Here is a 27,188-nt window from a genome sequence, read left to right on the forward strand (position 1 = left end):
TGCATGGCGGAATTCCCGGCGTTGTTTAGATCTTCCACTATCGTCTACATATTTCGCTGTAGCGGTTCATCGCGCAGCTCTCATCCAGAGCTTGCGATGTTTTCCATAATGCCGCTCAGCTATGTCTCGTTGACATGTAGCATATCGCGACATTGCTTAGCCTAGGCATCGGAACCATAGAAAGAAAAAGAAAAAAACTCCTTCAACAAACATTAACGAACCCATGTGTCTGACATTGACTTGGCAATTCTGTAGTGATATTAGGTAACGAAAAAGTTCATGTTGATAGGGGGATAGTAGAGAGAAGTGCGTATCAAAAATCTATGATGTTGGTGGACCGTTTTTACGTTTTTTTTTAAACCGCATCACCAAAACTATATGAAAATTCTTAACAAAGCAATAGCACATAGTTTTGATTTGAGAGCGATTCGTAATAGTCATTCGTTGACGCAAAATGTTCATTTGTTCCTTTTTGACGTAATCCAAAATATATCCAACGAATTGTTCCTTCTCGTCCTTCTTGCACCAAGGGTTGGAGCGAGCGTCTCCAAAGCATTGTCACTCAAGAGGAAAGAAAAGATGCAGCTTCCTCTCTCTCTCAAGACTCTTGAATTGCTTCGTCTGTCGCGAAGGCTTATGTGTATTGTCGCTTATGAACAACGTGGGCGCTTTGGAATAATTGTTCGATCAGTCATGATTCCCACTGAAGGGGGGGTCAATTGACGGAAAGCCTTTATCAAGGCAAGCAGTCTGAGAGATCTATTCGTAAGATAGTCGTGAAAGAAAAGACACAAACACCACGTGTGTAAGTACCCAATGTTATATACGGAACGCCGAATAAGCCAATGCTCCCCTCTTCTTAACCAACAAAAAAATGTCTCGACATTGTGAATGATGCTAAATGAGGGTGTCGTGTTCCCCGAAGAGTCAAAATGTAGTGGATATCACAGTGAAAGTCCTGTTGTACTGGTTCGTCCTGGTTCCGCAATTTCTCCCTAGTATTCGAGAAAGAGCGGATGCGATCAAAAAGCGGCGTATTCCTCGTTTGGCGGCAGTTGGTAGTTCTCCGCGTGTAGACCCTTGAGAGCTTCCTCACCGTCCTTGGTAAGGTCTGGTCTGCCGACCGGCGTGACTGCCCCAGTGAAGAATCGTGGCTTCCACTCCTTCTCTGCTGCCTTTCTCTCCGCGGCCTTCTGCCGTTGCTTCTCCTCGATCTCGGTCTTGAGGTTTGTCGCCAGTCCATATTGCTTGCCTACTATGGCATTTGTAACACCGTCCCAGAATTTGAGAGACTCATTAGGAAGCTGCTGGTCGAGTGGTGGAACGATTTTAGCTATAGGGTCGAGTGGGTTGAGGTCGATGATTAGGTTCTTCTCCTGCTAAAATATTAGTTTGTGATTAAAAGACGATGATCAATGTACTTACAGCAACCTTGGCGAATGGCTTGCTGCCCAAGGTGTAGTAGACCTTGTCTTGCCAATTGCCCTCTATCCGCGCAAGGACGTCCTTGTCTGACACGTCCTTGATCTTTGTTATAGTATCGTTGTTGGGGTCATACTTGAAAATAACACCCAAGACCTTGTTCTGTGAACGACCGAGCCAGCCTTCCTCTTGGTATTCTAGGATGACCTTCAACCCCGTCTTTGGGCAGGTAATGAAGCAGCTGTCGGCGACGGAGACATTGAGGGAGCCTATGAAGACGGTAAGCGCAGTCACACTGCGTATGTGCTATCGTGACATACCTCGCAGGATACCACCAAGGTAGGCTGCCGGGTGTGTGAGTTGGTACTCCTCATTGCCCCGGTTCTTCAAGTTGATGAAGATGCCCAGGTTGTGCGCTCCAGCCACCACACGCACACTTGTACCGGTGAACTTGGCGCTTAGTTGATCGTAGCCTCGTGCACTAATGCCCTTCTCGGGACAGTCGACGTAGAAAGCGGAGACGGGAGGGTGGTGGGACGTTTGCTCGGTAAGGTAAGAGACAGTGACAGTCTTGCCATCGCCTTTGACGCTATTGGCGGCGCTCGTGGGTGCGGAGTTGGGCGTCTTGAGGGTGGGGTGAGTATCCTCGATCTTCCAGTTACACTGCGAGAGTCAGTAGGTAGCCCGTTGTCGTCCCAGATGAGAGCGTACCCTGAAGAACTCGCCCAATGTAGAGTTGTAGGGTTTGCACGGCTTGCCCTTTACGTATTTCTGCGCCAGCATTAGCTATGCCTTCCTCGAGGATGTGTGCAACATGCCAGGTCCTTGGTAAACCAGAAGCGCAAGCATCCCAGCATGCGACCCAAGTCGTCATCCGAATCTCCGATACTGCGCAGGTCAGTGATGGCCCTGGCAACATAAGTCGGGGCTATGCTGACCTGATGAATGTGTCGGGCCTGTCCAAGTAGTGCCAGTACTCTGCTATCCGTCAGATGATAGTCCGTCGACAGCGACTGCCATGATGGCAATCCTTGATCCGTGGTAATATAACGTACCCAAGTTTGGTCTTGGTTCGAGGAGTTGCGCGGGGAGGGAGAAGCGAACAGCAGCGAGGTCCGAGACGCCAATGAATCTGGAGGAGGACGGGGTTAGCTTTCGCGTGTCAAAACTCGCCAGTCGTGCTGGCTGGACATGCTGTGACGAGATGGTGCTACGTTACCTCCTCAATATGCCCAGGAAGGTCTTGAACTTGGAGCTGTCGTCCGGAGCCTTCTCTGCGGCAGCGTTTGAAGGTGTTGCAGCCCGCGAATTATCTTTCGAGTTGAGGGCGGACGTGGTGGCAGAGCCCGGTTGGGCCTTCTCTGGCGCAAGGTCCGCCATGGTGATGGACTATGTGTTTTACTCAAGAGGGTAATAACAAGTGGAGATAGGAGCTTGAGGCTATATCTAGGTAACGATCGATGATGTCGTCAGGTGTTGAGGCGTTGCGCTTTTCGGGGTCACTTGGCAGTTGGCACACGCGCGGAACTCTGACGTAGCGCAGCCGATAGCCTTCAACCTTGTCGCAGCGGGGTAGTGGAGAAGAGAGGGAGAACAAGATCAGATCGAATGGAGCATACACTTTGCAGGTCCAAAAGATGGTTATCGTCAACTTGCAGGGGCTGCTGTTGTTTTATTTAGCGTTGCCGTTATCGTACCTCTAATCCCAACCCGCGCGTCTGCTGCAAGTCGAAACGCGCAATAGGCACATGCATTGACAGATCGTGCATCGCTTGATTGGGTGCAGTCTCGCCACCCGACTCTCACCCCTACCACGTTTCACAACTGCGAATAGCTTACTTCACAACCCGTGGAACCGCATGAGACGTCTAAGAGAACTCGTGGTCTATATTCTGCTAATACTGAACTCCACCAACTTGCGTGTGATGATGCAGCCTGACGTTCCCATCTCCCATATATGCACACGACAACGCCAAACTTCTAGATATACCGACTAATACCTGATCGCTGTGATCGACAATGCAAATGACCGTCGGTCACCCCTAAACGCCATCACTAATCGTACCTTGCATTGTCGTAAAATCATCAGTCATCCCATTCCCGCCATACTCCAATTTCACATGCCTTGGGCGTGTCCGTGTAGATTTCCACGTCATACCATTCCTCTATCGGCCCTCCAGAGCCTGACAACCTATCCAGCACAAGCCATAAATCGCCTTGCGTGGTGAGCTTCGGGTCAATGTTAACACTCTCGGACCGAACTGTGGCAGTATCCGAATACTCTCCTTGTTCGCTCGCGATGATGAACTTGCGCTCTGGACCTCGACCAATCTCAACACTCAGTCGAAGCGGACTGCGCGCTAGCTTGCCCAAATCCATGGCGCGAGGGCTTGTTGCCTTGGCGAATCTAGCAATAATGGTATACGAAGCCAAGCGCATAGGCCACAACGGGGCAGCAACTTTATGTATGTTGGCACCGAAGCAGGCCGGAGCGAGCTTCATCGAAAGTAGTCCTGCTCCATCGCGCGGGACCTGCTTCAACACTACCTCGCTCGTGCTGTCAACTCGGAGTTTGTAGTCACCAGTCAGGCCAGCTTCGAACAACGAGCAAATGATCGTGTAGGAGCCCGGCTGAAGGTCCTTGATCTCCGCCAAAACACACCCACTGCGGTGATCACCCGAGTCTGCAAGTACATCGCGACTCTGGAGACGATATAACCTCTTTCCCTGTCCCAGCGCAAGTTTGACATGTAGCGGGTGCTCGTGGTTTGTACTCGTGAGCAGAATGGCTAGTGAACTGCGTTCCCGGACGGTGAGCCAATACTGAGGATTATCAAAGTATTTCGATGAGTCTGTGCCACCGCCAGCGGTCTGCCTCGTCCAAGCGCCTTCTTCCGTCTTCTGGAGGGGGTACCGCTGCGCCGCCTGTTCCAGTGTGATGGGCGAGTTTGCGAATGCTGACAGAGAGAAACTGTATAGTGATGGAGGCAAGTCGTCTTGATCGATCACCACTGTATAGGTCGAGTTCGCGTCCGTGTCGCCGCGAAGAAGACACTGCGGCGTTGTAACGTAATCGCTCGACTCTAGGTAGGTATCCTTCATATATAGTCGTTCTCCCTGGCCATTACAGATAGATATGCTCATGTATCCCTTCGGTGCATCTCCGTTAGAGTTGACTTGGGAGTCAGGGCGAATGCTTCCATCGTTGAATGCATCTGACCCCTCTTTAGCAACTGCTGCTGTGTCTCGGAAATGGCGGCTAAGGAGAAACCACACAGGGCCGGCACGCTTAGAAGTAAAGGCGAACTGAGGATGCTTAACAAGGCAACCGCCTGGCGACGACTCCACATTCCACTCGAAATGAATGTCTTGTCGATACTGGAATAGGCCAGGGTTCCAGTTCAGGTACAGGCTCTCAAAGTGTTGTATGACCTGCTCAAGCCCGATCCAGAATGTGGTTGGGTGCGGTCGATCCTGAGTCGGAACGCTGTCCCTATGATAGCTCTCGAGGCTGTTGTTAGAGCCGCCACTAGAGGTAGACGCAGACGTATCTATGGCCGTCACAGCCAAAGGACGAGGGCCGCGCCAGCCTTTGCCTTCGACCCATGGGTTTTTGACGAGCAACAGTCGATCATGATCTGTCTCCCTCATATCCAACACGACGTAGCTGTGTTGGCCCTCAAGACCGAGTTCGCGCTCCTGCCTAGTCGACATCTTTCCAGTACCTGCCGTGACAAGAACATCGCCATACATAAAAGCGTTGTATATACGCTTCCACAGCTGCTCTGGAACTGTATCCGCCCTATGATATTCAGTATGGTCAGGCGTAGACGGGAGGTGGGAAACGACTTACTCTTGCAAGAATACTTGTTCCGGTATCCAGCCGGTCATCGTCCAGAGATCACTGCATGAACTGCTCCCAGGGAAGTCGTACCCGCCACGGACTTTCAGATATGCTTTTTCAAGTAACGCTGGCCATAAGAGCGCTGGATTACGGCGGTCGATGACATGGAGCAGCCGATGGGTATTTGAGACTGGTAACCGGTCGTCGATAACCACCCTTCTCCAACAGCCATTAAAGTTGAGCCTTACAATATACTTGCCGTTAGACGAGAGTACTGGCTTTCCAAGCTGCTTATCGTATGGGTATATCTTGTTTGTGAGCATCTGCCACAATTAGTACCAAAGTTGCAGACCTTTTAGGATGACAAACCTCATCGTGACCCCGTTCGGAGCGAGCAATGCCAGCGCATAAGCTTGTAACCACTGAGCAATCTGAAGCTGCATCCTGTACAAGATCTAGAGGCCTTGTGCTAGACATCAAGGGCCCGATGCCAGTCCTGCCGTTAGGAAACTGCGAGGGTGGCGGGACAGCATCTTTGGCACGCAGCCAACTTAAGAAGAATTGCTGCTGGTATGACGACAGACTCAGATCGCGGGTGTCCCTGTTGCTGTCAGTATCTTTGAAGAACCCTCTCCCGAGCATTGGGTGATGTACGTGTAGGGAGCCACGTTCTCTTCCGAGGTGAATTCGTCTGCAGACGGCGTCTTGTCCCAAGGCGGAAACTTGAAGCCGTTGACCATGGAAGCCTTCAACAAGATGATGCTCTCCTTTGCGGGTAATTTTCTGGTTGAAACTGGCTCTCGTAGCCTGTGTACCTGAGAGTGAGGTGTAGTTGATGGACTTAGGGCCGCTGTTTGCGGCATAGGTGCCTTCGGCTGAGGGCGCTGACTAGAATGGTGTGGTGTTGCAGATGGGATCAACTCCACATTGCGTATGTCCTTTGTGTGGTGATCATGGCCAATCTTGGCGTTTGAGCTATCTTCGTGCGATGCATCAGTGAGTGCGCTTGGTACGTTGACTGGGAAAGTGTCATCCAAAAAATCAATAAGTGGCATGGAATCTTCGCAAATAGCTTGCTTGACGAGAGGGATTATCGAAGAGACGTCTAGATGATGAACAAGTACTGAAACTGAGGAAGCTGATTATTTACCTGAAGCTGCTGAACCATCGACGGGCCCTGTAGTCGAGGAAATATCGCAACGGGAGGTGTCTGAACGCGTAGTAGAGTCTTCAAAGACCGTACCTGGAGTCGCACTCCTAGCGAACTGGGCAGCCCATTGACCGACCCGCTCATCTCTGGAGCTTGAGGACTGGGGTGCGACTAAAGGTGTCCATGTCTCGGTGCTCTTGATGCGATCAGCAACATTCATCATTTCGCCGCATTGGGCCTTGATTTGCTTCTTTTCATCCGGATTCGACGATAGTTTGAGCGCTTTCATCAGATTCTCAGCCACACTGATCGCCAGACTGAGCGCCTCATCTTTGGTAGCAGCTGCCTGAAGCCGAGAGCGATGGTTCTGGTAGCTTGATTAGTTTGAGCCACAACAGGGAACTTGTTGCTGCTGCGAGAGGTTAATTGCGAGTATCACATACGCTTGCAGCAGCTTTATAAGTCTCAAGCTGGGTGGCCCGGTCAGCCATCGTGAACGGCCTGAGACTGGGTATAATAGAAGAAGTGTGACCAATATGACTAGTGGCGGATGAAACTACTTGTTTTGTGCCATGACGATGCGACTAACTCGGGGAATTTGAGTCCAAGGCGCACTAAGAAGTCGTGATCGTGTTCTGTTGTTGTGGTATTGTCGCTGAGAGTTTTAGCGCGACGCACGTTCCTGCCAAACGCTCGTCGCGACTGCCAGCTGCAGCAGAAAATGCAAGTTCATAGCAGGTGAGCGACTCTTAACATCTCTCATTCACGTGTGAAGTATGCCGAGCCAACAACGACACGCTCACGCTCACCGAAATGATCAACAACGGTTGCGGTGAAGGAAGGCCCAAGGGAGCACGATAAGACGTCATCCGAACCTGAACCTCGGCCTCTGGAACCTCGGGAGAGGTCAGCCAGGCATGCGACAGCGCTATCGCGTTGCGGGCACCATGAATGTTCCCTGCCCGCTTTTTCTAACTTCCGATGCTGCTATCTCCAATCTTCAGATTATCGCTGTCATAATGAGATAGTACGAATCAATAGCTTGTTTCCATACGACCATCTCCTCTGCACGTCACACTCTCCGTAGTCGCAACATCCAAGCCAAGCCTTAGCAACTTTACTCAACCACCACTACCATGGCCGGGCAGTCCAAGGTAGAGACTCTACCACCATGGGGTAATGCTGTCGCAGGCGCCGCTGGTGCCGTCATCGCGAACACTCTGGTCTATCCCCTCGACTTGTAGGTTGCACATAATCTGAATCTTCCTTGACGATAGATACTGACACAACCTCAGGATCAAGACGCGGTTACAGGTCCAAATTAAGCGCTCTCCTACCTCCAACGACGCCAATCCCGCCGATGACGAACACTACGATGGTGCGCTCGACGCGTTGCAGAAGGTCTTCGCACAGGAGGGTCTCGCCGGACTATATGCCGGCATAGGGGGTTCTCTGCTCGGCGTAGCATCAACCAACTTCGCCTACTTCTACTGGTACACCGTTGTACGAAGTCTCTATGTGGCGAACCGTACGCTTCAAACATCGCCGAGTACCCCAGTCGAACTCTCCCTTGGAGCGCTTGCGGGAGCACTCGCCCAGCTCTTCACCATCCCGGTCGCGGTCGTAACAACGAGGCAACAGACCATGAGCAAGGCGGAGCGTAAGGGCATGATCGCTACAGCTATGGACGTGGTTAACGGCGATGATGGCTGGACCGGTCTCTGGAGAGGTCTCAGGGCTAGCTTGGTGCTTGTGATCAACCCTTCAATCACATACGGAGCCTACCAGCGACTACGGGAGGTCCTCTACCCAGGAAAGAAGACACTGAAGCCCTTGGAGGCGTTCCGTAGGTTATGACTATAATCATTGCCAGAGAAAAGTTACTAACAGATACCAGTCATCGGGGCCCTGTCCAAGACCCTCGCCACAATCGCAACACAACCTCTCATCGTCGCGAAAGTTGGCCTTCAGTCGAAACCCCCACCAGCCAGGAATGGCAAGCCTTTCAAATCTTTCACCGAAGTCATGCAATACATCATACAACACGAAGGCCCCGCGGCGCTATTCAAGGGCATCGGGCCCCAGATCCTCAAGGGCCTGCTCGTCCAAGGTTTCCTTATGATGACCAAAGAGCGTATCGAGCTATCCTTCATCCTCCTCTTCCGATACTTCCGCCAAGTGCGCGCCGAAAAACTGCAAAAGCTTGCAAACATTGCGGCAGAAAAGGCAGGAAAGGCGGCGCCGATTCTCGTCAAGTAGGCCTTGGCTTGTTGGCATATTTATACCTTCATCTCGAGTGTACATATCCTGCTCTGGACCTGTTTGCGCAGGCGGGTGAGGCGGACGCTGTGTTGACCTTGATCTGGCGTTTGGTATTGATTGTCGTTGGGATTATACACATAGTTCATTTTATAAACATCATTGTATTCTTGCCGCAGTATGCAAGCCTTTGTCATGAAGCGTTTGCAGTCACGCCGACTGACGTGCTGTGCTGACGCTGTGAAGGAGCCCGAGCGACCAACATCATTCACAAATGAAAGCCTTTCCACAACTACCCTGAAGTCAAAACGTTGACTCACTACATCTCCTTATTCCAGCACCCCTCACTTCTTACTCCTTACCAACAAGCAAGACCACTCGTCTGACACAACTAAACCCACGATTCACCAACCTTGTCATAATTCCAATCTATACCAAATACCAGCACCACCTTCATACGATATTGCACCCCTTCATATCTAGACATGTGCCACCTCCGCCCCACAAAGTACACATGCGGCCACATTTCTCCCATTCACACACCAGACCACCAACGCCCAAGCGAAACTGTAGATGCCAGGCAGTCAAGCCAAGAAACTGAGGTAAGATTTGGGTGTATGAAATGCATGTGAGATATACGCTAACTTCGTACAGTGGCCGACACACAAGGATACCAAGTGTGGAGTGTGCCAGGATTCTTATCGTAGAGGTGCTCGATGCTATGGGCCCTTGGAGGAAATGGTGGTTGTGTATGAAGAGGGTGAGGGCGAGTGTAATGAGTGTAGAGAGAAAAAGAGGGTTGAGGTGGAAGTGGATGAGAGGACGTGTGGAGTAGTCGCTGCGAGGATTGAGTGAGGTGGGTGTAAAGGCTGGCAACGACCTTGGTTGAATGGCATTTGGCTACTAAGAAAAGAGTGCCTTGTAACTACAAGGGTGTTTTGTGCTAGCTGAGAAATATCCGAGAAGTGTATTCCAATCGGTTACTATATCATGACATAACCACGTATACTGATGTGCGTAAACTACTCTAACCCACCTGAAGCCTCCTTCCTTCCCACAGTCCCAGCGCCACTACAGACCAAGACTGTCAGCAAACGTCAGCGTCAGAGTCAACATCGAAGGACGATTAGTAGGCCTGCGCCGCTCGTGCTTACATTGAGCAGTTCATGACGAAGTGCACCTCCTAAAGCCAGGCTCTGAATCTCCGCGAAGAAACGATGGAGGTGTCGTATATCTTGGTTGCGTCAGTTGTGGCGGCAGATTTTGGCATGCTTTAGTTTTTTTAGATCCGCTGCCGCATGCATCAGGTCGTCATGGTCGGGGCTGTATTCAAGAGCCAATGTTACAACATTGGGGCAGGCCTCGACCAGAAACGACCTGCTGTCGGTAATCGGCTGCTTTTTGGTAGGAGGTGAGAGGAAAGGTAGCGGAGGAACAGACTGGCAAGAAATGGTACACGCGCCTGATGGTTCACGCCGTTAGTGTGTCACGCTAGTCCGTGTTTAGTGAAAGGCACCTTCCAAGATTCTGACGTTTGCTATGCCATTGTTCTGCAAAGAATACATAGCAGTTCTATACATATGAGGATGATGAGGAACATAAGAGGAATGATATCGAGGTAGGTCAGCGGCTAGGTGAGCCTTGCTGCATTGCGACTGCGTAAGGTGTATGCGCGTGTGGGTATTGACATCGCTTTGAGAAGCAGTAATCGAGTAGGGGAAGTTTTTGTGTATATGTCTAGACCCAATACTACATCATACTACCCTCAAACTTGAGTATACGTGTGGGTGAATCTATATGCAATGTGCAGTCCAAATTTTAGTATGGATGCAGTTGACGTCATCGATACAATGGCATGTCTTACTAAGTCATCATCTCGAGACTCTTCCAACATAGCAATTCCGAACATCTGGTTCTCATCCCACCAGCAATTTGTCTTTACCAAACCATGTCAAAGTCGTCAATCCAACTACCATGGCATTCCATACCCCCTTCCACGGCAACATGCAAAGTTCATCTAATTCAAGCCGGAGGTATTCACATTCCTACGGACATGGTCTTGCTTCCTGGTCCAGATAAGCCGCAAGACCCAAAGGACTTCAACGATGAGAGCGGAAAAAGGAAGTCGTTCTACGCCCCAGACTACGTGTTTCTCGTCGAGCACACAGCAACCGGGAATAAATACCTTTTCGACCTAGGCATGCGAAAAGACCTTGAGAACCTCCCACCTCTTATCGTGGAAGGCTCCCTACCAAACTTCAAATGCGAGCCGAAGTCACCAGCGGAGATACTACAAGAACATGGATCGCCAGAGCAACAGCCTGAGAAGGTCAAGGCTGTCATCTTCTCCCACATGCACTTTGACCATGTCGGCGATGGGGCAAAGGCTGGGTTTGAAAAGGCAGAGATGTGGATTGGACCAACTTGCTGTACTTACGCAAGACCTGGGTATCCGGTTGATCCGAAAGCTCCAACGCTGAGTGAGACTTTGCCAGTGGATGGTAGTCGAAAGATTGTAGAGAGCTATGTACCAGATGATGTGTTGAGAGAGGCAGGAGATAAGAGAGCAGGTCAGGTTATGGAGGGTATGGTGAAAGGAAAATACGCTGCCGTGGATCTCAAAAAGCCCGAGTGGATCGGTCTCGGCGCCTTTGATCGAGCTTACGATGTTTTCGGTGACGGGTCAGCGTATATTGTTGACGCTCCAGGGCATTCGCCAGGCCATCAAATGATGCTAGTGCGAACGACATCAGGCTCCACTGAGAATGAAAACACCTTTGTACTACTGGCCGGCGACTGCTATCATCATCCGGATCTGCTCAAGGAGCCGAGACGCACTGCCAGATCACCTTATGCGAAGCCGGGCATGCACGCCGACCCTGAACAAGCAGTGGATACGATGTTGCGTACAAGGGAGTTTGCACGGAAAGACAACGTATGGGTTGTTGGAGCTCACGACACAAGTGTAGGCGAGGGCATCAAGTCAGGAGTCAAGGAGCTCGAGGGACTGGTCGAGATCAACAGTTGGTCAGAGAAGGGATGGAAGAGATGATTATATCCAACGTATCACTGTAACCAACCCATCAGAAAGCATGCAAAAATTGTTTTGCTATCCAGAAATTATAGTATCTGAAGCCTTTCACATGCTCAGACACCAAGCCCTTGGCTCCCGAAACACCCAAAGCTTGACAACTGTCTCCCCTCCCGAGGTTGCGTCACACCGTCCGCTCTGCACCCGTGACTGCTACAAACTGGCAAGGGCCTTCCCAACCCCATCGCTCGGTATGAAGCGTAGATCCCGCGGAGTCCGATCATTGCCGTTACCCGGGGCGATTGTGGAGTTCATCTCGCGTTGCGGTACGCAGGGTTTCGGAACGTTTGGGTGGCTTGGACGCATGAATGAGAGTGGCGTGATTATGGATATGTAGGATTGGATGATGCCTGAAATCTGAGGGAACCAGGATATAATCAGCCTAATCTTTGGGTTGGCAAGTACGAACAGGTGCAGCCATATGTAGATGCTTACGTATGACATTCATTCAATCTTCATCATTATTAGAAATTCTATGGGATATCGCAGACGTTGAACATGTGTCTTTAGCCGCTTGCAGCTTCGAGATTAATGAACAAAAAGACGAAAAATGGAAAGAGACGAGCGAATTATATACAACCATAGTAATAAGTGACAATTCGCTCTCAATATAGCAAACGGTATAACCCCAGTCCCTTCGTCTTTCTCCCTACAACTCTCTCTTCAGAACTCGTGATTGCACCTAGAAGTTCTCCTTGCCCCACACGAAACTGAAGCCAGGCTCAGAGTACATGTTGCACTTGACGTGGAGTGTAGAACCAAGACCCTTGGGTCCACAGAAGAAGACACCAGCTTCGGCAGGTGAGTGGATCTTGCGGATGGACTTGAAGATCATGTCCCAGTTGGGGCGACCGAAGTTTGTAGGTGCGCGCAGACCGGTGATGGCGTCTTGTTCGGCGTTTGCGTCATTGATCATGATGTTTGTCGCGTCATCTGCCTTGATCTTTGCTGTAAGGTACTGCGGAAATAGTTAGGAAACCATTGTTTTGAAGAGCCACTGATGAATATAAGACTTACGGTGTGGATCTCAATGTGGTCATCGATATCTTGTGCCTCAATAGCCAGCAGCAGCGACCTGAACCATTCGAACGACCCAAAATCTCTGCAGATCCAGAAGAAATATACCTTCCTTAGCCTTGTGCGAGACCCTTGAGGATAGTTCATGCGGTACCAGATACTCTTGAGAATTGAGGCGAAAGGTGTCACACCGATACCAGCACCGCAGAGAACGGCGACTTCGAACTTGAACACATCCTCAGAGGCGGAACCGAAAGGCCCATCGATGTAGACTCGGGGGAGAATCTGGCGCAAGGCGATCTCTTCGCTCGATCCACCCTTCTCACCCTTCTCGCCGGCCGGCTTCCTCTCTGTGCTGCAACCAAGGGCCTGGCCGAAGGCTTTAGTGAAGTTACCGACCATACGAATGTGCACAGAAATGTAGTCTTCTTCAGGTGCGCTGGTAAGTGTGAAGGGATGGTATTGCCAGATGGATATTTCAGGGCAGCACAAGAAAATGTACTGTTGTTGTTAGCATATGGTCATATTCCAAGGGGTAGTTGACATACCTGTCCAGCACGGGTCTTGGTATGCTCCTTCTTGATCTGAACCTCGCAAACGTTGCTGGGATGCTGGATGACCTTGGAGATGTACGTCTTGTGCCGTCCTCGTACTTCACGGGCGATACGTTCGGCCAGGTAGGCAAACCCTCCGTACATCCAGTACTCCCAGAAGACACCGATACCATCGCAGAAAGGCGCAAAGTCGGGCTGAATCATACAGAAGGCTCCGTGGATCGACCAGAAAACGAAAAACACTATGAATAGGTGGTGCATGTACCAGAAGCGTTCGAAGTTTGCGCGACGAGCCTTCTCTGCAGCTGTAATCGCAATCGCATTGAGCGCAATCAACATGACATAACCACTCCATCCGGGTCCAGTCGCAAGGTTGGCTAGTATGAATCCCATAAATCCTAGGTTGTTCGATGCAGAGAACTTGGCAAGATTGTTCCAATGGGCGATGGTATGAACCCAGGAGAAGAAAACGATGGACCAGGCTACCAGCTTGTGGAAAGTAATGTTCTTATCGAAAGGAATTACGTCGTTCAACGGCGTACGGCGAGCCATGGAGATTAGGTTTCTGCATACTGGAAAGAGGATGAAAGCGACGTCGACATGAAGCACTAGAGCGGCTGAACGAGCGATGGGGAAGGTCAGGCCGAACCTATTCCTTGAACCGATGGAGTTATCTTTCAGCCCATAGTTCATCATACCAAAGACGAAGACCATGACGTGTAATATCGCAAAGGTAAAGACAAAGCTGGATACGTTAGTCTATTTGCTTCTTTGACCCAGTACTGCGACTTACAATCTTCGGTAACCCTCGTTGACCATCCACACATCAAATTTCTCTTTCCGGGTCAACTCTCGCGCCCTCTCATCCGACATCTCTCCGGACATGAGCATGCGCGTCAGTGGTGGCCATCGTGACCGCTCGCGACCGGTGAGGCTGGTGGTGTACGACATAGTTGCTAAGTAGAGCGAATGTAGCAACGATTGAATGTGTGGTGTGGATGGCGATGATCTTCAGACCTGCTGAATGTGGCCGAAGTGGAGCAACAAGTTCAAAGAGTGTCTAAGTTATCTGTGCAAAGGTTAGATCAAAGCCACCAGGGCCAGCGACACGGCAGCACGAGAAGCCATGGAAAAGAATGAAGCGACTTACTAAAAGTGCCCGCACAAAAGAAGAGAAATGGTACAAGAAGAGGCGTTCAGTCACCCGGCTAAAGAAGCACCGGCATGAAATCGGTCGAGTCTTGGGGTGAGTAGGGGAAACAAAAGCCTATAAGCCAACGTTGCGCAGCGGCGAACACAGGAAAAAGCGGCAACGACGACGGGGGTAGGGCAAGTTAGGTCAGCTCTGCCATTAGCGAAGTGGGTAAAGGGTATCAGTTCGTCAGATGGTCGGGAGAATGGGCAATACAGGGCCCAAAGAGCGAAACGGTAGCAGAAGTCGAACCATCTTCCATGGCTTTGCAGTGCGAAGCTGCGACACCGTAAGATCCGCCGTCTACGAGCGCGTATCGCAACGGGATGATAGCCAATTAGGGACGTGAGATGGCCTGACCAGGGCTAGACGCATGCCAAGATCCAACTCTGAAACGTGAATAGCTATGCATTTTAGTCTTCGCCGTATAAAATGGCAGAGCGAGGCGTTTGAGGGGTGTTTGGGACGTGGTAGGCTAAAACCTAGTGCGTTAGAGTGAGGCGCCTCCAACCTCGCCCCTGGCCGGTGCTTTGAGGCTCAACTGCCGATGCTAGTCAACCTTACGACTCCCACGTTGTGCTCCGACGGCTTTCGACCGCATTCCCATGTGGATCTGGACACAAGCTTCAGTGGTGCACGATAATCTTGCGGCATGGCTGAAAGTGACAGCTGTAAGAGATGGGTGTACTGCTGTTCGCACGCCTTGGCTGAATTTTGCGACTAATCACGCCTACCGAAGAAGTCTTAATTGCAGTTCCTTTTCATCGTTCGAATGCAACATCTCCTGAGCAGGCATATTCACATGTTGGCGATCCAACGGCTGTGGCGTCATCGACTTTCATTCAGATATCGTACTCGCTCGGCCATGTTCTGCATGTTTCTTTGAACGGTCGCCTACCCGCGTACCAACTAAATCCGATCTATTCCCGTCCAAACATCTCCAGTCTTAGAACCCAAACACCATGGCCGAGATCCACTTCAAGCTTCCATGCCAAACAAGAAGCTTTATTGCCAAACGTTGAAAAAAATGCGCTTACAACATCAGGAAACCACCACTCGCGGAGATCGTCTGGCCCGAAACCCACTTCGCGTCGTCGCTACAGAGCCAGGCCACAATTCTTGCGATATCGTCCGCAGTGCCAGCTCTTCTCTCTACTGCAGTCTGCTTCAATTGGGCCTCCACAACCTCTTTTGGCACATCGTCCAGCATTTCCGACTCTGTAGGACCCGGCGCTACAGCGTTGACTGTATGTCCTGCATCACCTAGCTCTTGTGCTAGGCTTCGGGTTACACCTTCTATCGCTGCTTTGGATGCGGTGTAGAGGGTCAACTTGGCAATACCTAGTCGGGCGCCTATGGACGACATGTTTATGATGCGGCCTGGTGCACGTAGATGAGGCACTACCGCACCTGTAAGAAGGAGAGGTGCGCGGACATTGACATCGAATATGCTGGCATAGTCCTCTGCTGTTGTCTCTGTAATAGACTTGTTCATCAGAACGCCAGCGTTATTGACCAGGATGTCGATCTTGTCACCAAACGCTTCTCTAGTCGCTGACACGATCTTTTCAGGTGCGTCGAGTTGTTGGAGGTCGGCTTGAACGATTTTTGAATCGCTACCGTTGCCAAGTGATTTAATTTTCGATGCGACCTCTTCCGCTAGCTTCCCGCTCTTCGGAGATGTGTAGACGAGAGTGACCTGTTCCACGTATAAGTGGCTTGGCTGACTTGGTTCGAAGTCAATCGACTGACCTTTGCTCCCCTTCGCGCCAGCTCTAACGCCAAGCCAGCCCCAATACCTCGTGAAGCGCCTGTGATTATAGCGACTTTGCCTTGTAGAGGGAATGTTGTTGGGTTCGACTGAGCAGACATGATGTCAACGGCCTAAATGTGTGTTGGTGTTCTGTATGGAGGTGTCAAATTGTTTGCTTGCAACCGTGTCTTATAGCATTCGAAGGCGCCCACATATCTAGCGACATGGTGAACAGTGATCGGAGATAATCGATGTGTTCGGATATACGTGTAATTACTGCGTTCTGATGTGGACTGGATATATCATACGTCATTGGCTCGTAATCACCGATGAACCTCATGAGTACCGAGAAGCTTCGGAAGATACTTTGTAACGAACGACGCAGAACAAGCTGTCGATCAGCTGTCAATAAGTTGATTAAAAAGCATGTCAATATTCCTGTGTATGGTGAGAATAATTGATGTGATGGGTAAGAATTATGTATTGAATTTGAAAGTATAGCAAATCGTTCGCTCGTAGACGGCAAACCTGTGTGCCTATCGGTGGCGTGTCTCCACCCTTTGTGACGAGTATCAACAGGCTCGATCCACTTCCCAATGCTCCAACAAGAATCAGCGCCCAGTGGTTAATCAAAAGCAGGCCGACGTCGGTCAAGGATGTGATGATATGGATTCAATCGAGACTGCGCTTGTCGATATAGTATGGGCGTTCCAATTATTATCCCGATAGTCGTAGAGTCGTCTGCTGACATGATCCTAACGGTCTCGTGTTTGGCCCAGCATCTCCCCCTCCCCCCTCCTCTTCCAACTATCGCTTGATGAAGCCGAGCAACGGGCCCTTCTTTGCATTCGGGTCCTTCTTCTTCGGATACATCTTAGATGTGACGAAGTGGACGTACCATATCAGGACACCAAAGACTGAGAGGCCGAAGATGACGAGGAAAAGTGTGATGACTGGCCGGCCATCGGCTTGCACAGAGCGTAAGGCGGCGGGCGTGAGAATTGGTGCAAGCCATTCGAAAGCCATGTTGTGTTTTTTTGGCTGCGTACGGTCAGATTGGACGAGATTTATGGGATGGTATTTGTTTTGTCGGAGCGTTTACGAGCTTGCGATGACGATCAGAATCAGGACAGCCGGCTGCCACTAAAAGAATGTATGAAGATATCGCCTGCGACTTGGAGAATCGAAGTAAGGAAAGGAAACGTGATATTGGGTGACAGCGACGGGAATGCGCAAAATGCGACAGTTAGCGTTCATGTATCCCCACCGCAGAGCCGCTCAAGCGGCAGCGCGACGGCCAAACCAGACTCGTTTCGCGCATGACCTGACCTCTTAGTATCCTTGGCAGATCGCATGATGTTTACAGAGAAGGCCATACGCATGGCGTATAGTAGCACGTTCGATGTGAGGCGACCGTCTGATATGCTGATTGTTTCAAATGCAAGGCGGGCCAAGAGACCATGGTGAGACGCTTTCGTTGCAGAATGTTCCGACGTCCAACTAGGAGCTTACATTACTTGCAAGGAGCATTGTCGGTGAGCCTACAGGGCTTCTTGGTGTAAGTAGTAATTGATGCCGAGTTGACTGCGCATCCTCGGATACTCTTGCGCTTTCGGACCTCGTATTAGACCGGATTTCCCCGAACCAACGAACAACCTGACAACGAGTCAAACAGGGTCGCTACAATGGACAACCACGTCGCATGTAGCCAATGACTAACCCGACAGATTGCTGTCTAGTCCCAACACAGCGCTCTCGAATCTTATCGTTGTGCTCTGCACGGTGTTATGCAACGGAGAGTTTGGTGGTGAGAACTAACTCATTCGATTGTTGGTTTTCTCACGTAAGCACGCCGCTCGCTCGGCTGTGATTGGACCCAAGAAAAACGCTGTTTTCACCGACAGTTCGCACAAATAGGACGCGTAGTTCCCAGCCATTCTTCAAGCTTACCGCATATCCACCATCTTTTTTTCGTCGAGCAGGAAACACTTCATCAAAACTGGTGTGTAAGTGCATTCACGGTTGCTGACCCTCAGGTACCCGGACGCACGACTCATCCACTTGTTCACTTTTCCCCCGCCTTCAACCTATCTTTTCGCGCCAGAGGTCACACAGGCTTATACAAGGTTATTCCAGTAACTTGTCTATCACCACACGTCAAGATGGCTCCCCTTCCTAAATCCGAGGAGTCCAACTCGCCAACAGAAAGACCTACCTCGCGAGACTCAGCCGAGCGGGGAAAGAAGCGCGCAAGTATGTCGACCGCCGATTCCTTGGTAGCGCCATCGAGTTTCTTTACTATCAATCGTCGACAACGCTGACACTACTGTACCGCGCGCAGGGACACAGTCGATGCCACCCCCGGAGCTACCCAAGTTAGTCGCCGAGCAACATGCTCCCATCCCGACCAACGACAAGGATACACAGCGCCTGATCGTTGTCCTCTGCAATGCGACCCTCGAGACTTATAAGGCGTCGCATGGCACCGGTCGGGGCCCCGGCGCGCGCGAGGACAAGTACAACCTGCTCAACAGCGACGATCACATCGGTGTAATGCGCAAGATGGGGCGCGACATTAGCGAGGCACGGCCTGACATCACACATCAAGTGCGTACAAGAGGAGGCTAAGGGCGTTCGTCAGCTAACGTGGCGTCACAGTGTCTGCTCACATTACTTGACTCGCCAATCAACAAGGCGGGCAAGCTCCAAATCTACATCCACACGTCCAAGAATGTGCTCATAAGGGTCAGCCCTACAGTGCGCATTCCTCGTACATTCAAGCGGTTTGCTGGACTCATGGTCCAACTCCTGCACAGACATCAAATCCGTTCGACGTCATCCCAGGAAAAACTCATCGAAGTCATCAAGAACCCCATTACCGATCACCTCCCCCCGAACTGCCGCAAGGTCACGCTCAGCTTCGATTCTGAAGTCGTACGTGTCAGCGATTACATTGGCGACCTCAACAAGGGCGAGAGTATTGCAGTCTTCGTAGGTGCCATGGCCAAGGGCAACGACGACTTTGCCGATCACATCAAGGACGACAGCATCGCCATTAGCCAGTTTAACCTCAGTGCCAGCGTTGCATGCAGTAAGTTCTGCCATGCTGCGGAAGACGTTTGGAACATCTTTTAGTTCAGCAGACGACCAAGGGTTGGACCTATCTATACTGGACACGCCAGCTAGCCCACAAGCAACAACTGACTCATGCGGACGAGTCGGATCACGGACCGCACATTGATGAAAGATAACCAGGACCTATAGGCTGCAGGACACGTTCATGGCTTAGATCGCAACATCGACAGCCTGAGCGCTACTGCATCTGATTTTGGGCGTCTGCTTGAGGTTTTTTTACAACAAAACAACTACTCTGGCTCAACGCACAACAATCAATCTTCTTTTGAAGATCGCGGGGCAGCTCAACCTACCCCGCACCTCCTGTTTTTCTTTCACCTTGTTCCATCGGCACAGTACGCTAGTCTGTATGCGCCCTGTGTACGGTGTCATATTACTGGTCTAATCATGGCCTGTCGTTCGATTTCGAAACGTGTCTGTCAGTAGCTAGCTTGTAGGATATCGCGGCTCTTCATCAACTCTAGGAGTTCTGAGCAAGAGGATCATCAGTGTTGGGAATGACATGTCTGGCGAATGAAAAAGTATACTTCACGTCATCTTCGCAGTACAATCCCTTGAACCCCTCTTCCAAGCATATACCCGGTTATTCGCTCATTCTATGCCTTATGAGGTTAGAGGTTTGCCTGAGAGGACTCATCGCATTCTGCGCGTGTGGCGGGAGGGCAACGGGTAGCATCTATACATGGAGCCGCATCGCCGATCTCCCATGATGATCTCGCGTAAACATCGATAAAAGCAACAGCATGGCAAGTCCTACCGACTTTTTGGTGCGACTCCAAGAATCTACCACGATGCCTGCAATCGTAGCCTCATTACAGCATCATCTTGGTTCTTGTGCGAACGGTGCCCCATTATCGACGTCACACCATGTCCAATGGCGCGTTACGACGACAAGTGGCGCATCCAGACCGCAAATACTCAGTTGCACGCGACAAGCGGCCAGAATGCTACGAGTCCATATGTACTATAGCGCAGTGCGCAATGTGAGGCGTGCGGCGACTTAAACCTCTCGCGGCTCCGGGCCGACGTTGAGGACCAATGTCATACACCGACACCTCGCTTACTTTAACAAATTTGTTAGCTGCAGACGCAGGACATGTGGCAGCATCACAACATCTTAACAGCGACCTCCTTGATAGCTAACTGCAGCAGTGGGGCATGCTAGTAGGGTGTGTCCCGCAACGGTATGGAACGCCCTGCCACTCGGTTCACGATGCATCGAGACGCTGCACCTGGACGGGGTCATGATATAAACCTCGAGGTCGTACCGATACTTGCCCTCCCTACTCACACCATACATCTCCAGCAGCTCTGACACGATCACACCTCATCGTGTGCATATCTACACCCTGTTTTCTTCTTAATTCTCCTCTTGGCGATTGTTCTATCCGCGTCCTGTCGTTCTAGTTTCTGTTCACCGCTGTTTAGCAATGCCCGTCTCCCACATTGGCCTCACGGTATCGCATCTTCCAACCTCAACATCATTCTTTCTCTCTGCGCTTCAACCACTGGGCTACCGCTATATCGGCCAGTTTGGCAACCAGATTGGCCTCGGAATTCATGATGCCGACTTCTATCTCTGCCAAGAAACGCCTGGGTCAGTACCACAAATGATCACCAGGCACACCGCAACTGACAGCTGAGTAGTGTAAGAGCCGGCGCTGCACACATCGCATTCACCGCAGCTAGCACGACCGCAGTCCGGAACTTCTATACCGCTGCATTGACTGCCGGCGGTCGTCCTAATGGATCACCGGGTTCTCGTTGCGCGGAAGACGGTCACTTCAATGCCGCCGTACTAGACTTTGACGGAAACAGCATCGAGGTCGTATACCGGAATGGACCAGACATGAGGAACGACGGCACCATCATCGAACACAGCAGAGTCATCACCTGGCAGAGGACAGTTTCGCAGAGCTTCCGGGAAAGCCCGAGTATTTTCAGCGCTCACACATGTGCTTCGAGAGCGGGCGCAACACCAGTCGCACCACCGGCCGAAGCAGCTATTCCGAAGGCACCAACTATAGCCAGAAGCGCCTCTGCACCCACTGTCGCTCCTGTTCCCGAAGCGACGACAAAATCCGATTCCGGTAGTGGGGCTGCCACGCACATCCTCGGAACATTACTTGGAGCTGCTGCAGGTGCAGCCGTCACATATGCATTCATGCGGAGCGAGAGAGATAGTGCGAAGAAAGAGGCGGATTTCAGCGCCTTCATGGACGCCAAAAACGCGGTCAACACTGCGGCTGGCTTCTTCGCTCAGGCCCCATCCCAACCCCCGACACCCCAGCAGGACCCACAACCCGCGCAACCACCTGTCGAGACCACCGCACCGCCAATTCCTGCTCAGCCAGTAGTACACCGCATTGAAGACGACGCGCGATCTTCCTATTCGCGCGCCTCCCAGATTCCCAGGACTTCCGTGCCGCGACAGATCGAGGCTGCGCCCGCTAGCTACTACTCACCGTCTCAGTTTGAAGCTCCTCGCACGCAGATCGCGGAGCCTCTCGCGATCGAATATGCCCCTGCATACTCTGTTGCCCCGTCACGGGCTCCTTCAAGGCTCACGCCAGCTCACCGCTCCAATACCAGCCCTGAGTTGTTGATGATCGAAAGGGCGAGAAGCACTGTCTCCACAGCGAAGCCGGAAAGTATCGCAATGACTGCAAAGCCGCCGCGACCATCGTCCAAGCCTCAAAGTGTCGTCTCGAAAGCACAGAGTGTAGCACATAGTGCAGCTCCTAGCTCTTTCATCTCGTCGTTCGTGGCAGATCGTGACGATGAAAAGAGTAGCTCGGGTAGGTCTAAGGCCAGGTCGTCTCACTCTTCATCCTCGAAGCATACCTCACACAAGGAGCACAAAGAGCATGGTAGTAGCAGTCGAAAAGAGCGTAGCTCATCGCCTTCTCCACCAGCTCCTGCATCCAAGGCTCCGTCTAAAGCCCCCACCAAGGTTGCATCCAAGGCTGCTTCGATCGTCAGCAGTATCCTAGGCCGTGACAAGTCCAAGCACGATGATGACGACGACTTCATCGACGACCTTGACATCGAAGAGCTAAGCGAGGACGATCTTGACACCGTCGTTCCCAGCGACAGTATCTCCCAGATTGGCGATGCTCCACGACGCAGGCACCGTTCCCACCGCAGCCACAAGACTAAGAAGGACGACGACGCTGAGACTTCTGTGAGTCACCGCAGCAAGAAGCACAGTGATGACAAAGAGTCGTCCGTTAGCCACCGCAGTAAGAAGCAAGATGATGACAACGAGTCGTCCATCAGCAAATCATCACGCTCTCACCGCTCTCACCGTTCGCGGAAGACATCTGCCGACTCCGCTGACGACGAGGACTCGTCACGCCCTCACCGTTCCTCTCGCTCTTCCAAGTCTAAGCCTTCTATTACCTCTGAGCCCAGTGAGGTATCAACTGTCCGACCCGTCAAGCCTTCCAAGACATCAAGGAAGGATAGCTTGACCCAAGGCCAGTACGATAACCTTTTCGACGAAGTGCGATATGGAACTGGTGCTGTGCATGCCTCCAGGCACCCTCCCACACCCAGTATGGTTAGTGCGGCACGCAAGAATCCCAGTCGCAGCATGATCAAACACACCACCGCAACCAAGATGAGGAACTTTGAAGGCAGTCAGGTCGGGCGGGCAAGGGATGATAGCGATTAGTTCGAATTCTCTCTCTCTCTGTCTTTTGCATGTTGTACCGTTGTACCATTGTATCGCGTCGCAGGTCTGCTTTTGCTTTTGCTTTCTTGCTCTTGCATCTGCGTAATGCTCTCTCATCGTATCGCGTCTTTGTTGCTCCTTTTAGCGGTCTGGCATTTCACGGCGCGGCATTGGTATGGCGTTCTGTTTTGGCTTGTATGATTACCATAGAAATAAACGAAAGGCAACGAAATGAATAGAATGAATATATGGGTGGAATGGGAAAACAAGTCGTCTCTGGTTCAACTTCGCTTGCCTATGTGTGCTCTTATGTTGTCTTACATTGCGCTCCTGATCATGCTCCATTCTTCTCGTCTTAACATTGATATAACTCAGTCAGCTCTTCTGCGTCTTGGGTTTCTCCTTCTCGCTTTCGATCCTCTACGCTATACCTTCCGCACTTAGCCGTTGCAAGTCACAACGCTGCATACCACACTCCTCATCTTTTTGTATGTAGTAATATTCTATTTTATTGCAGGTTGCTCCGTCGGTGTTGGCTTCGAAACCGGCATGTGGATGGACCGTTACACCCTTGTGACCGCAGGTGTAAGTGATAATAAAGCGCTTGCACATCTTGTTGGTATTGATTTGTAGGTCGTTCAACAAGGTTGAGAAATCTCGGTGGTGGAGTAGGTAGTGTAGATGTAAATATATGTAATGATTTAGATTGGGTGGTACTGGGTGTGTAGAAAATTGTATGAGGATGTAGAGAAGGTGATCGAAGATATATACTCCCTCCCTACTCTGGTGAATGTATATGTGTGATCAGATAAACTTGTAATAGAACGATGAGGCACATACATACTTCGCTCAATCTTTGACGCACACATATTGAATGAGAACTCGATAGTTACACGCTGGACATAACATCACTGCCGAACCTCAAGCACTAACAGGTCCTCCTTCCCTAACCTTACTTTTAACCCTTCGCCAGCTCACTTCGCGCGGAAAAAGTGCTTCAGGCGGCCCTTGTCCTGGATCGCATTCCCAGCATTCTCCTCCTCTCTCTCGATTAACTTGAGTAAGGAAAACGCACTCCGGATGGCGTGTGCAGTTGCGCCGGACCCAGAACTCGTGTTGACATGTGCTGTGCTTAAGGATGACTTTTGTACACATCTTTTTCCGGTGCTAGTGGAGAATGTGCAAGGTATCAATTCGCTCTACTCTGTGGAGGATGGTAGGTTTGGATTGTGATATTGCGGCTCTGGACTGGCATTTTGTAGTGTGAAGCAGTGTCTCCGACACTATGCAAGCGGACGAAAGGTCTTGGTCGACTTTAATGTATGTCCGGCAGGGCTCGCAAACGTCCACGTGAGTCGGTTCACTCTTCAATCTGACGAACTTGACACGCTCGATAGAATGTGATGGGTGAACCAAGTACCCGACTCGACTGGCAAAGCTGTGAAGGCCGGATCGTCAGTGGCGCGTTGGTGAGTAAAACAACAGCCGAATGACACAACCCGCCAAGGGAAGTGAACGAAGATCACTTACGGCTTTGAACTCCGTAGTCCTGATAACTCTAATAAGCTACCGATTTTGCCCAAACAGGAAGTCCACGATGGACGTCACACCAGTAGTAGACCAGCGACGTTTCGGGTCCGGCAAGGACCCTGAATGCTCCCATATCTTCACATACTTATACACCTCCAAATTCTGCAATCACCCCGCCTTACTAAGCCCGTGCGCCCAAGCAATCTTGTGGTGAACCCAATCAAGTTTTACCCTAGGAGCTCAGCATGCGATCGCCGATTCACCTCTTTCGGGCTCTGTGTCCCACCCATATCTCCATATAATCCTCACGAGAGGTGAAAACGAGCAGACTAGGCTTGATATGACCTTGAATACAGTTGAAGAAGGTGTAGCGTGTCGTATCGGTGATGGGTTGAGCGGCCCGATGGTTCTGTTAATAAAATGTCATCGCCGATTGCCAGCCTCGTCCTCGGCCGTTTCGGAAGCTCGTGCGCTGACACAGTTGAAAAGGCGGAAAATGAAGTTGTATCGGAATCGTCGTGTCCATTGGTAGTGCGAACGTGGACTGCTAGAGTGAAGCAATCCAGGTGTATGCTAAACAATTCCGGGTATCTTATTAAACAGTACATACTACTATAGCCAAACTCCTCGGGTCGGATATCTGCACAGGCTGAGCCTAGTAGAAAGCATCTGGATTGTTGTCATGGCTTCGGTTTCCATAGCCGTGGTCAACATCATCTAAACTCCTATACTGTCCACCGCCACCACGACCACGTCCCCGACCGCCGCCGCCCCGATCTCCCCGATGACCACCACGAGCACCTCCTCTTTGACCGTACGAAGGATTTCTGTTGTTACCACGGCCACGATCTCGGTTGCCACCACGGTAGCCACCTGGTCGGTCATCTCTGTCTCTGCCTCCTCGGCCGTGGTTTTGCCGGTAGTTGTCGTGACGGCCGTTCTGGTCCTCCCTGCGATGAGATTTGTTGGGGAAGTAACTCTCATACTCGCTCTCGTTTGCAGTCTCTTCCTCGATGCGCAGCATCTGCTTCTCGCCTACAACGCTGTCGAACTCGAATGCCTGATCCTGGGATACGGGATGCCAGTTCACAATGCGTGCGGCATCTGCTGGCCGACCGTTCTTACGAATAGCCAGGACTACCGTAGGCACAGGGTTCTCTGAATAGAACTTGGTTCCTTTGGGCACAGTTTCTACTCTCGCCGCCCAGAGTTTGTTCTCAAAGCAGGAGATGGCCGTCACCTTCCACCTGACCCTCGCTCCTATACCGCCAACCTTATCGAGTATGCTCTTCGGGCATGGTTTCGGTGTGATGAGTATGCTGTTCGCGAGGTATCGGATGTCATCCCTCGGAGCACCCTGGGGTAAGGAGACGAGTGATGTCAACTTGTCGGTTACGTCAGAAGGAATCATGTAGCCGGTGTAGAAGACAGTCTTCTTGATCTGGTACGGCGGTGTACCAGGCGGAGCGGTGCCTGACTTGACTTGTATATTGTGCGCGTTAATCAGCTTCTGTATTTCGGCGATCTCGGCGACCGGGTCGAGTTGCGTGGCATTCTCTGGGACCTGAATGACTTCAGTAGTAATGGGCCGGCGCGACGCCTGGTTTTGTGCCCTCAGTAAGTCCTCGTTGAACTGGAAGAAGAAGTCGCGGAAGCCCTTTGTATGCTTCACGCGGTCCTCGTATATGTTCAACTTCTCTGCATCCTTGTATGTGTAGACAATGTCTTTCAGCAGCTCTTGCTTGAATTCCATGGTGTTCCTAAATTTCTGACCTGCAGGGCCTATCGAAGGCTTCAAACAGACCATATCAAAGTCTAATCGTTTGCTGCGAACCATGCGCTTGACGAGGTCAGCGAAGTCAGATTCTCCTCTTCCAGTGAGAAGCACACTAAGCGCATCCTTTTGGGCCATGGAGGATTCGACAAGTTCGACGATCTGTTCGTTCCACCAACCTTGCCATGCGCGCGATTCCTCCTTGTCAATGCCTTCGCCCGTCGCGGCTAGAATGCTCGAGTCGTGCCACCAGCCTCCGTTGAGGAACATGTCGGGTGATCCCAGCTGGCCTATGGTCGCGCTGTTCCATAGCTGCTTATTCGGCAGAGGACTTGCGAACACTGTACAAGTCAGCTCTAGTTGTAGCAGAGAGTCGCGATGTACATACACGTATTGTCGAAGTCGTAGATGTGAATTGCCTTGACGTCGGATACGGCAGGTAGCTCTTTATCATCGCATGACCACCTTTTCAGTGCAGTTACAGTATGGTATGTCGCCTTTCCATTTGGGCCTGCGACAGCAGGCCTGGTTGAGGTTGCTAGCATGGCTGGTAATGAGCGTCGGATAGAGGGCGAAGTGATGCGTCTAGTGGCGGAGAGGAGCATCCAGCGCGAAAAATGTGCGGCAGTGGGCGCTAGGGGGTCCGCGATGAATTGCACGTCTTTGGACACGTGCAGCGAGTGTGAAGGTGAGTGTCGAGCGATCAGGCTGCGTTTGAATTGGAAGTCGCGACCACTTTTGGTTGGCCCAAGCTCAGATGGGATGAGCTCATCACCCGAACCACATCTTCC

At 51.2% G+C, this 27,188-nt stretch overlaps 10 protein-coding genes across 10 annotated transcripts; 4 read left to right on the forward strand and 6 right to left on the reverse strand.

Annotated features, from left to right (window-relative positions):
* Positions 1–1,022: 1,022 nt before the first annotated feature.
* On the reverse strand, positions 1,023–2,802 carry ALTATR162_LOCUS2215 (uncharacterized protein; the record flags this gene model as incomplete). Its single annotated transcript, XM_043309817.1, has 8 exons — positions 1,023–1,376; positions 1,426–1,691; positions 1,743–2,085; positions 2,134–2,193; positions 2,241–2,310; positions 2,361–2,400; positions 2,478–2,554; positions 2,642–2,802. 8 exons carry the CDS (start codon positions 2,800–2,802, stop codon positions 1,023–1,025), a joined length of 1,371 nt encoding a protein of 456 aa, XP_043165752.1.
* A 705-nt stretch (positions 2,803–3,507) lies between these two features.
* On the reverse strand, positions 3,508–6,907 carry ALTATR162_LOCUS2216 (uncharacterized protein; the record flags this gene model as incomplete). The annotated part of the gene is made up of 6 exons (XM_043309818.1): positions 3,508–5,224; positions 5,276–5,589; positions 5,636–5,867; positions 5,921–6,371; positions 6,417–6,783; positions 6,860–6,907. The coding sequence occupies 6 exons, from the start codon at positions 6,905–6,907 to the stop codon at positions 3,508–3,510; spliced, it is 3,129 nt and encodes a 1,042-aa protein (XP_043165753.1).
* A 645-nt stretch (positions 6,908–7,552) lies between these two features.
* On the forward strand, positions 7,553–8,675 carry ALTATR162_LOCUS2217 (uncharacterized protein; the record flags this gene model as incomplete). Its single annotated transcript, XM_043309819.1, has 3 exons — positions 7,553–7,656; positions 7,712–8,262; positions 8,314–8,675. 3 exons carry the CDS (start codon positions 7,553–7,555, stop codon positions 8,673–8,675), a joined length of 1,017 nt encoding a protein of 338 aa, XP_043165754.1.
* Positions 8,676–10,728: 2,053 nt separating this feature from the next.
* Positions 10,729–11,727, forward strand: ALTATR162_LOCUS2218 (uncharacterized protein; the record flags this gene model as incomplete). Its single annotated transcript, XM_043309820.1, has 1 exon — positions 10,729–11,727. One exon carries the CDS (start codon positions 10,729–10,731, stop codon positions 11,725–11,727), a length of 999 nt encoding a protein of 332 aa, XP_043165755.1.
* A 721-nt stretch (positions 11,728–12,448) lies between these two features.
* On the reverse strand, positions 12,449–14,288 carry ALTATR162_LOCUS2219 (uncharacterized protein; the record flags this gene model as incomplete). Its single annotated transcript, XM_043309821.1, has 4 exons — positions 12,449–12,724; positions 12,784–13,284; positions 13,332–14,082; positions 14,131–14,288. 4 exons carry the CDS (start codon positions 14,286–14,288, stop codon positions 12,449–12,451), a joined length of 1,686 nt encoding a protein of 561 aa, XP_043165756.1.
* Positions 14,289–15,562: 1,274 nt separating this feature from the next.
* Positions 15,563–16,401, reverse strand: ALTATR162_LOCUS2220 (uncharacterized protein; the record flags this gene model as incomplete). The annotated part of the gene is made up of 2 exons (XM_043309822.1): positions 15,563–16,228; positions 16,282–16,401. 2 exons carry the CDS (start codon positions 16,399–16,401, stop codon positions 15,563–15,565), a joined length of 786 nt encoding a protein of 261 aa, XP_043165757.1.
* A 688-nt stretch (positions 16,402–17,089) lies between these two features.
* On the reverse strand, positions 17,090–17,664 carry ALTATR162_LOCUS2221 (uncharacterized protein; the record flags this gene model as incomplete). The annotated part of the gene is made up of 3 exons (XM_043309823.1): positions 17,090–17,323; positions 17,385–17,425; positions 17,550–17,664. The coding sequence occupies 3 exons, from the start codon at positions 17,662–17,664 to the stop codon at positions 17,090–17,092; spliced, it is 390 nt and encodes a 129-aa protein (XP_043165758.1).
* Positions 17,665–18,444: 780 nt separating this feature from the next.
* ALTATR162_LOCUS2222 (uncharacterized protein) lies at positions 18,445–19,533 on the forward strand (the record flags this gene model as incomplete). Its single annotated transcript, XM_043309824.1, has 4 exons — positions 18,445–18,535; positions 18,624–18,889; positions 18,941–19,373; positions 19,418–19,533. 4 exons carry the CDS (start codon positions 18,445–18,447, stop codon positions 19,531–19,533), a joined length of 906 nt encoding a protein of 301 aa, XP_043165759.1.
* Positions 19,534–20,847: 1,314 nt separating this feature from the next.
* On the forward strand, positions 20,848–23,093 carry ALTATR162_LOCUS2223 (uncharacterized protein; the record flags this gene model as incomplete). Its single annotated transcript, XM_043309825.1, has 2 exons — positions 20,848–21,014; positions 21,065–23,093. The coding sequence occupies 2 exons, from the start codon at positions 20,848–20,850 to the stop codon at positions 23,091–23,093; spliced, it is 2,196 nt and encodes a 731-aa protein (XP_043165760.1).
* Positions 23,094–25,278: 2,185 nt separating this feature from the next.
* On the reverse strand, positions 25,279–26,942 carry ALTATR162_LOCUS2224 (uncharacterized protein; the record flags this gene model as incomplete). The annotated part of the gene is made up of 2 exons (XM_043309826.1): positions 25,279–26,738; positions 26,786–26,942. The coding sequence occupies 2 exons, from the start codon at positions 26,940–26,942 to the stop codon at positions 25,279–25,281; spliced, it is 1,617 nt and encodes a 538-aa protein (XP_043165761.1).
* Positions 26,943–27,188: the final 246 nt, after the last annotated feature.

This window comes from Alternaria atra, assembly GCF_907166805.1.
Source record: "Alternaria atra isolate CS162 genome assembly, contig: 21, whole genome shotgun sequence".
NCBI lineage: Eukaryota > Fungi > Ascomycota > Dothideomycetes > Pleosporales > Pleosporaceae > Alternaria > Alternaria atra.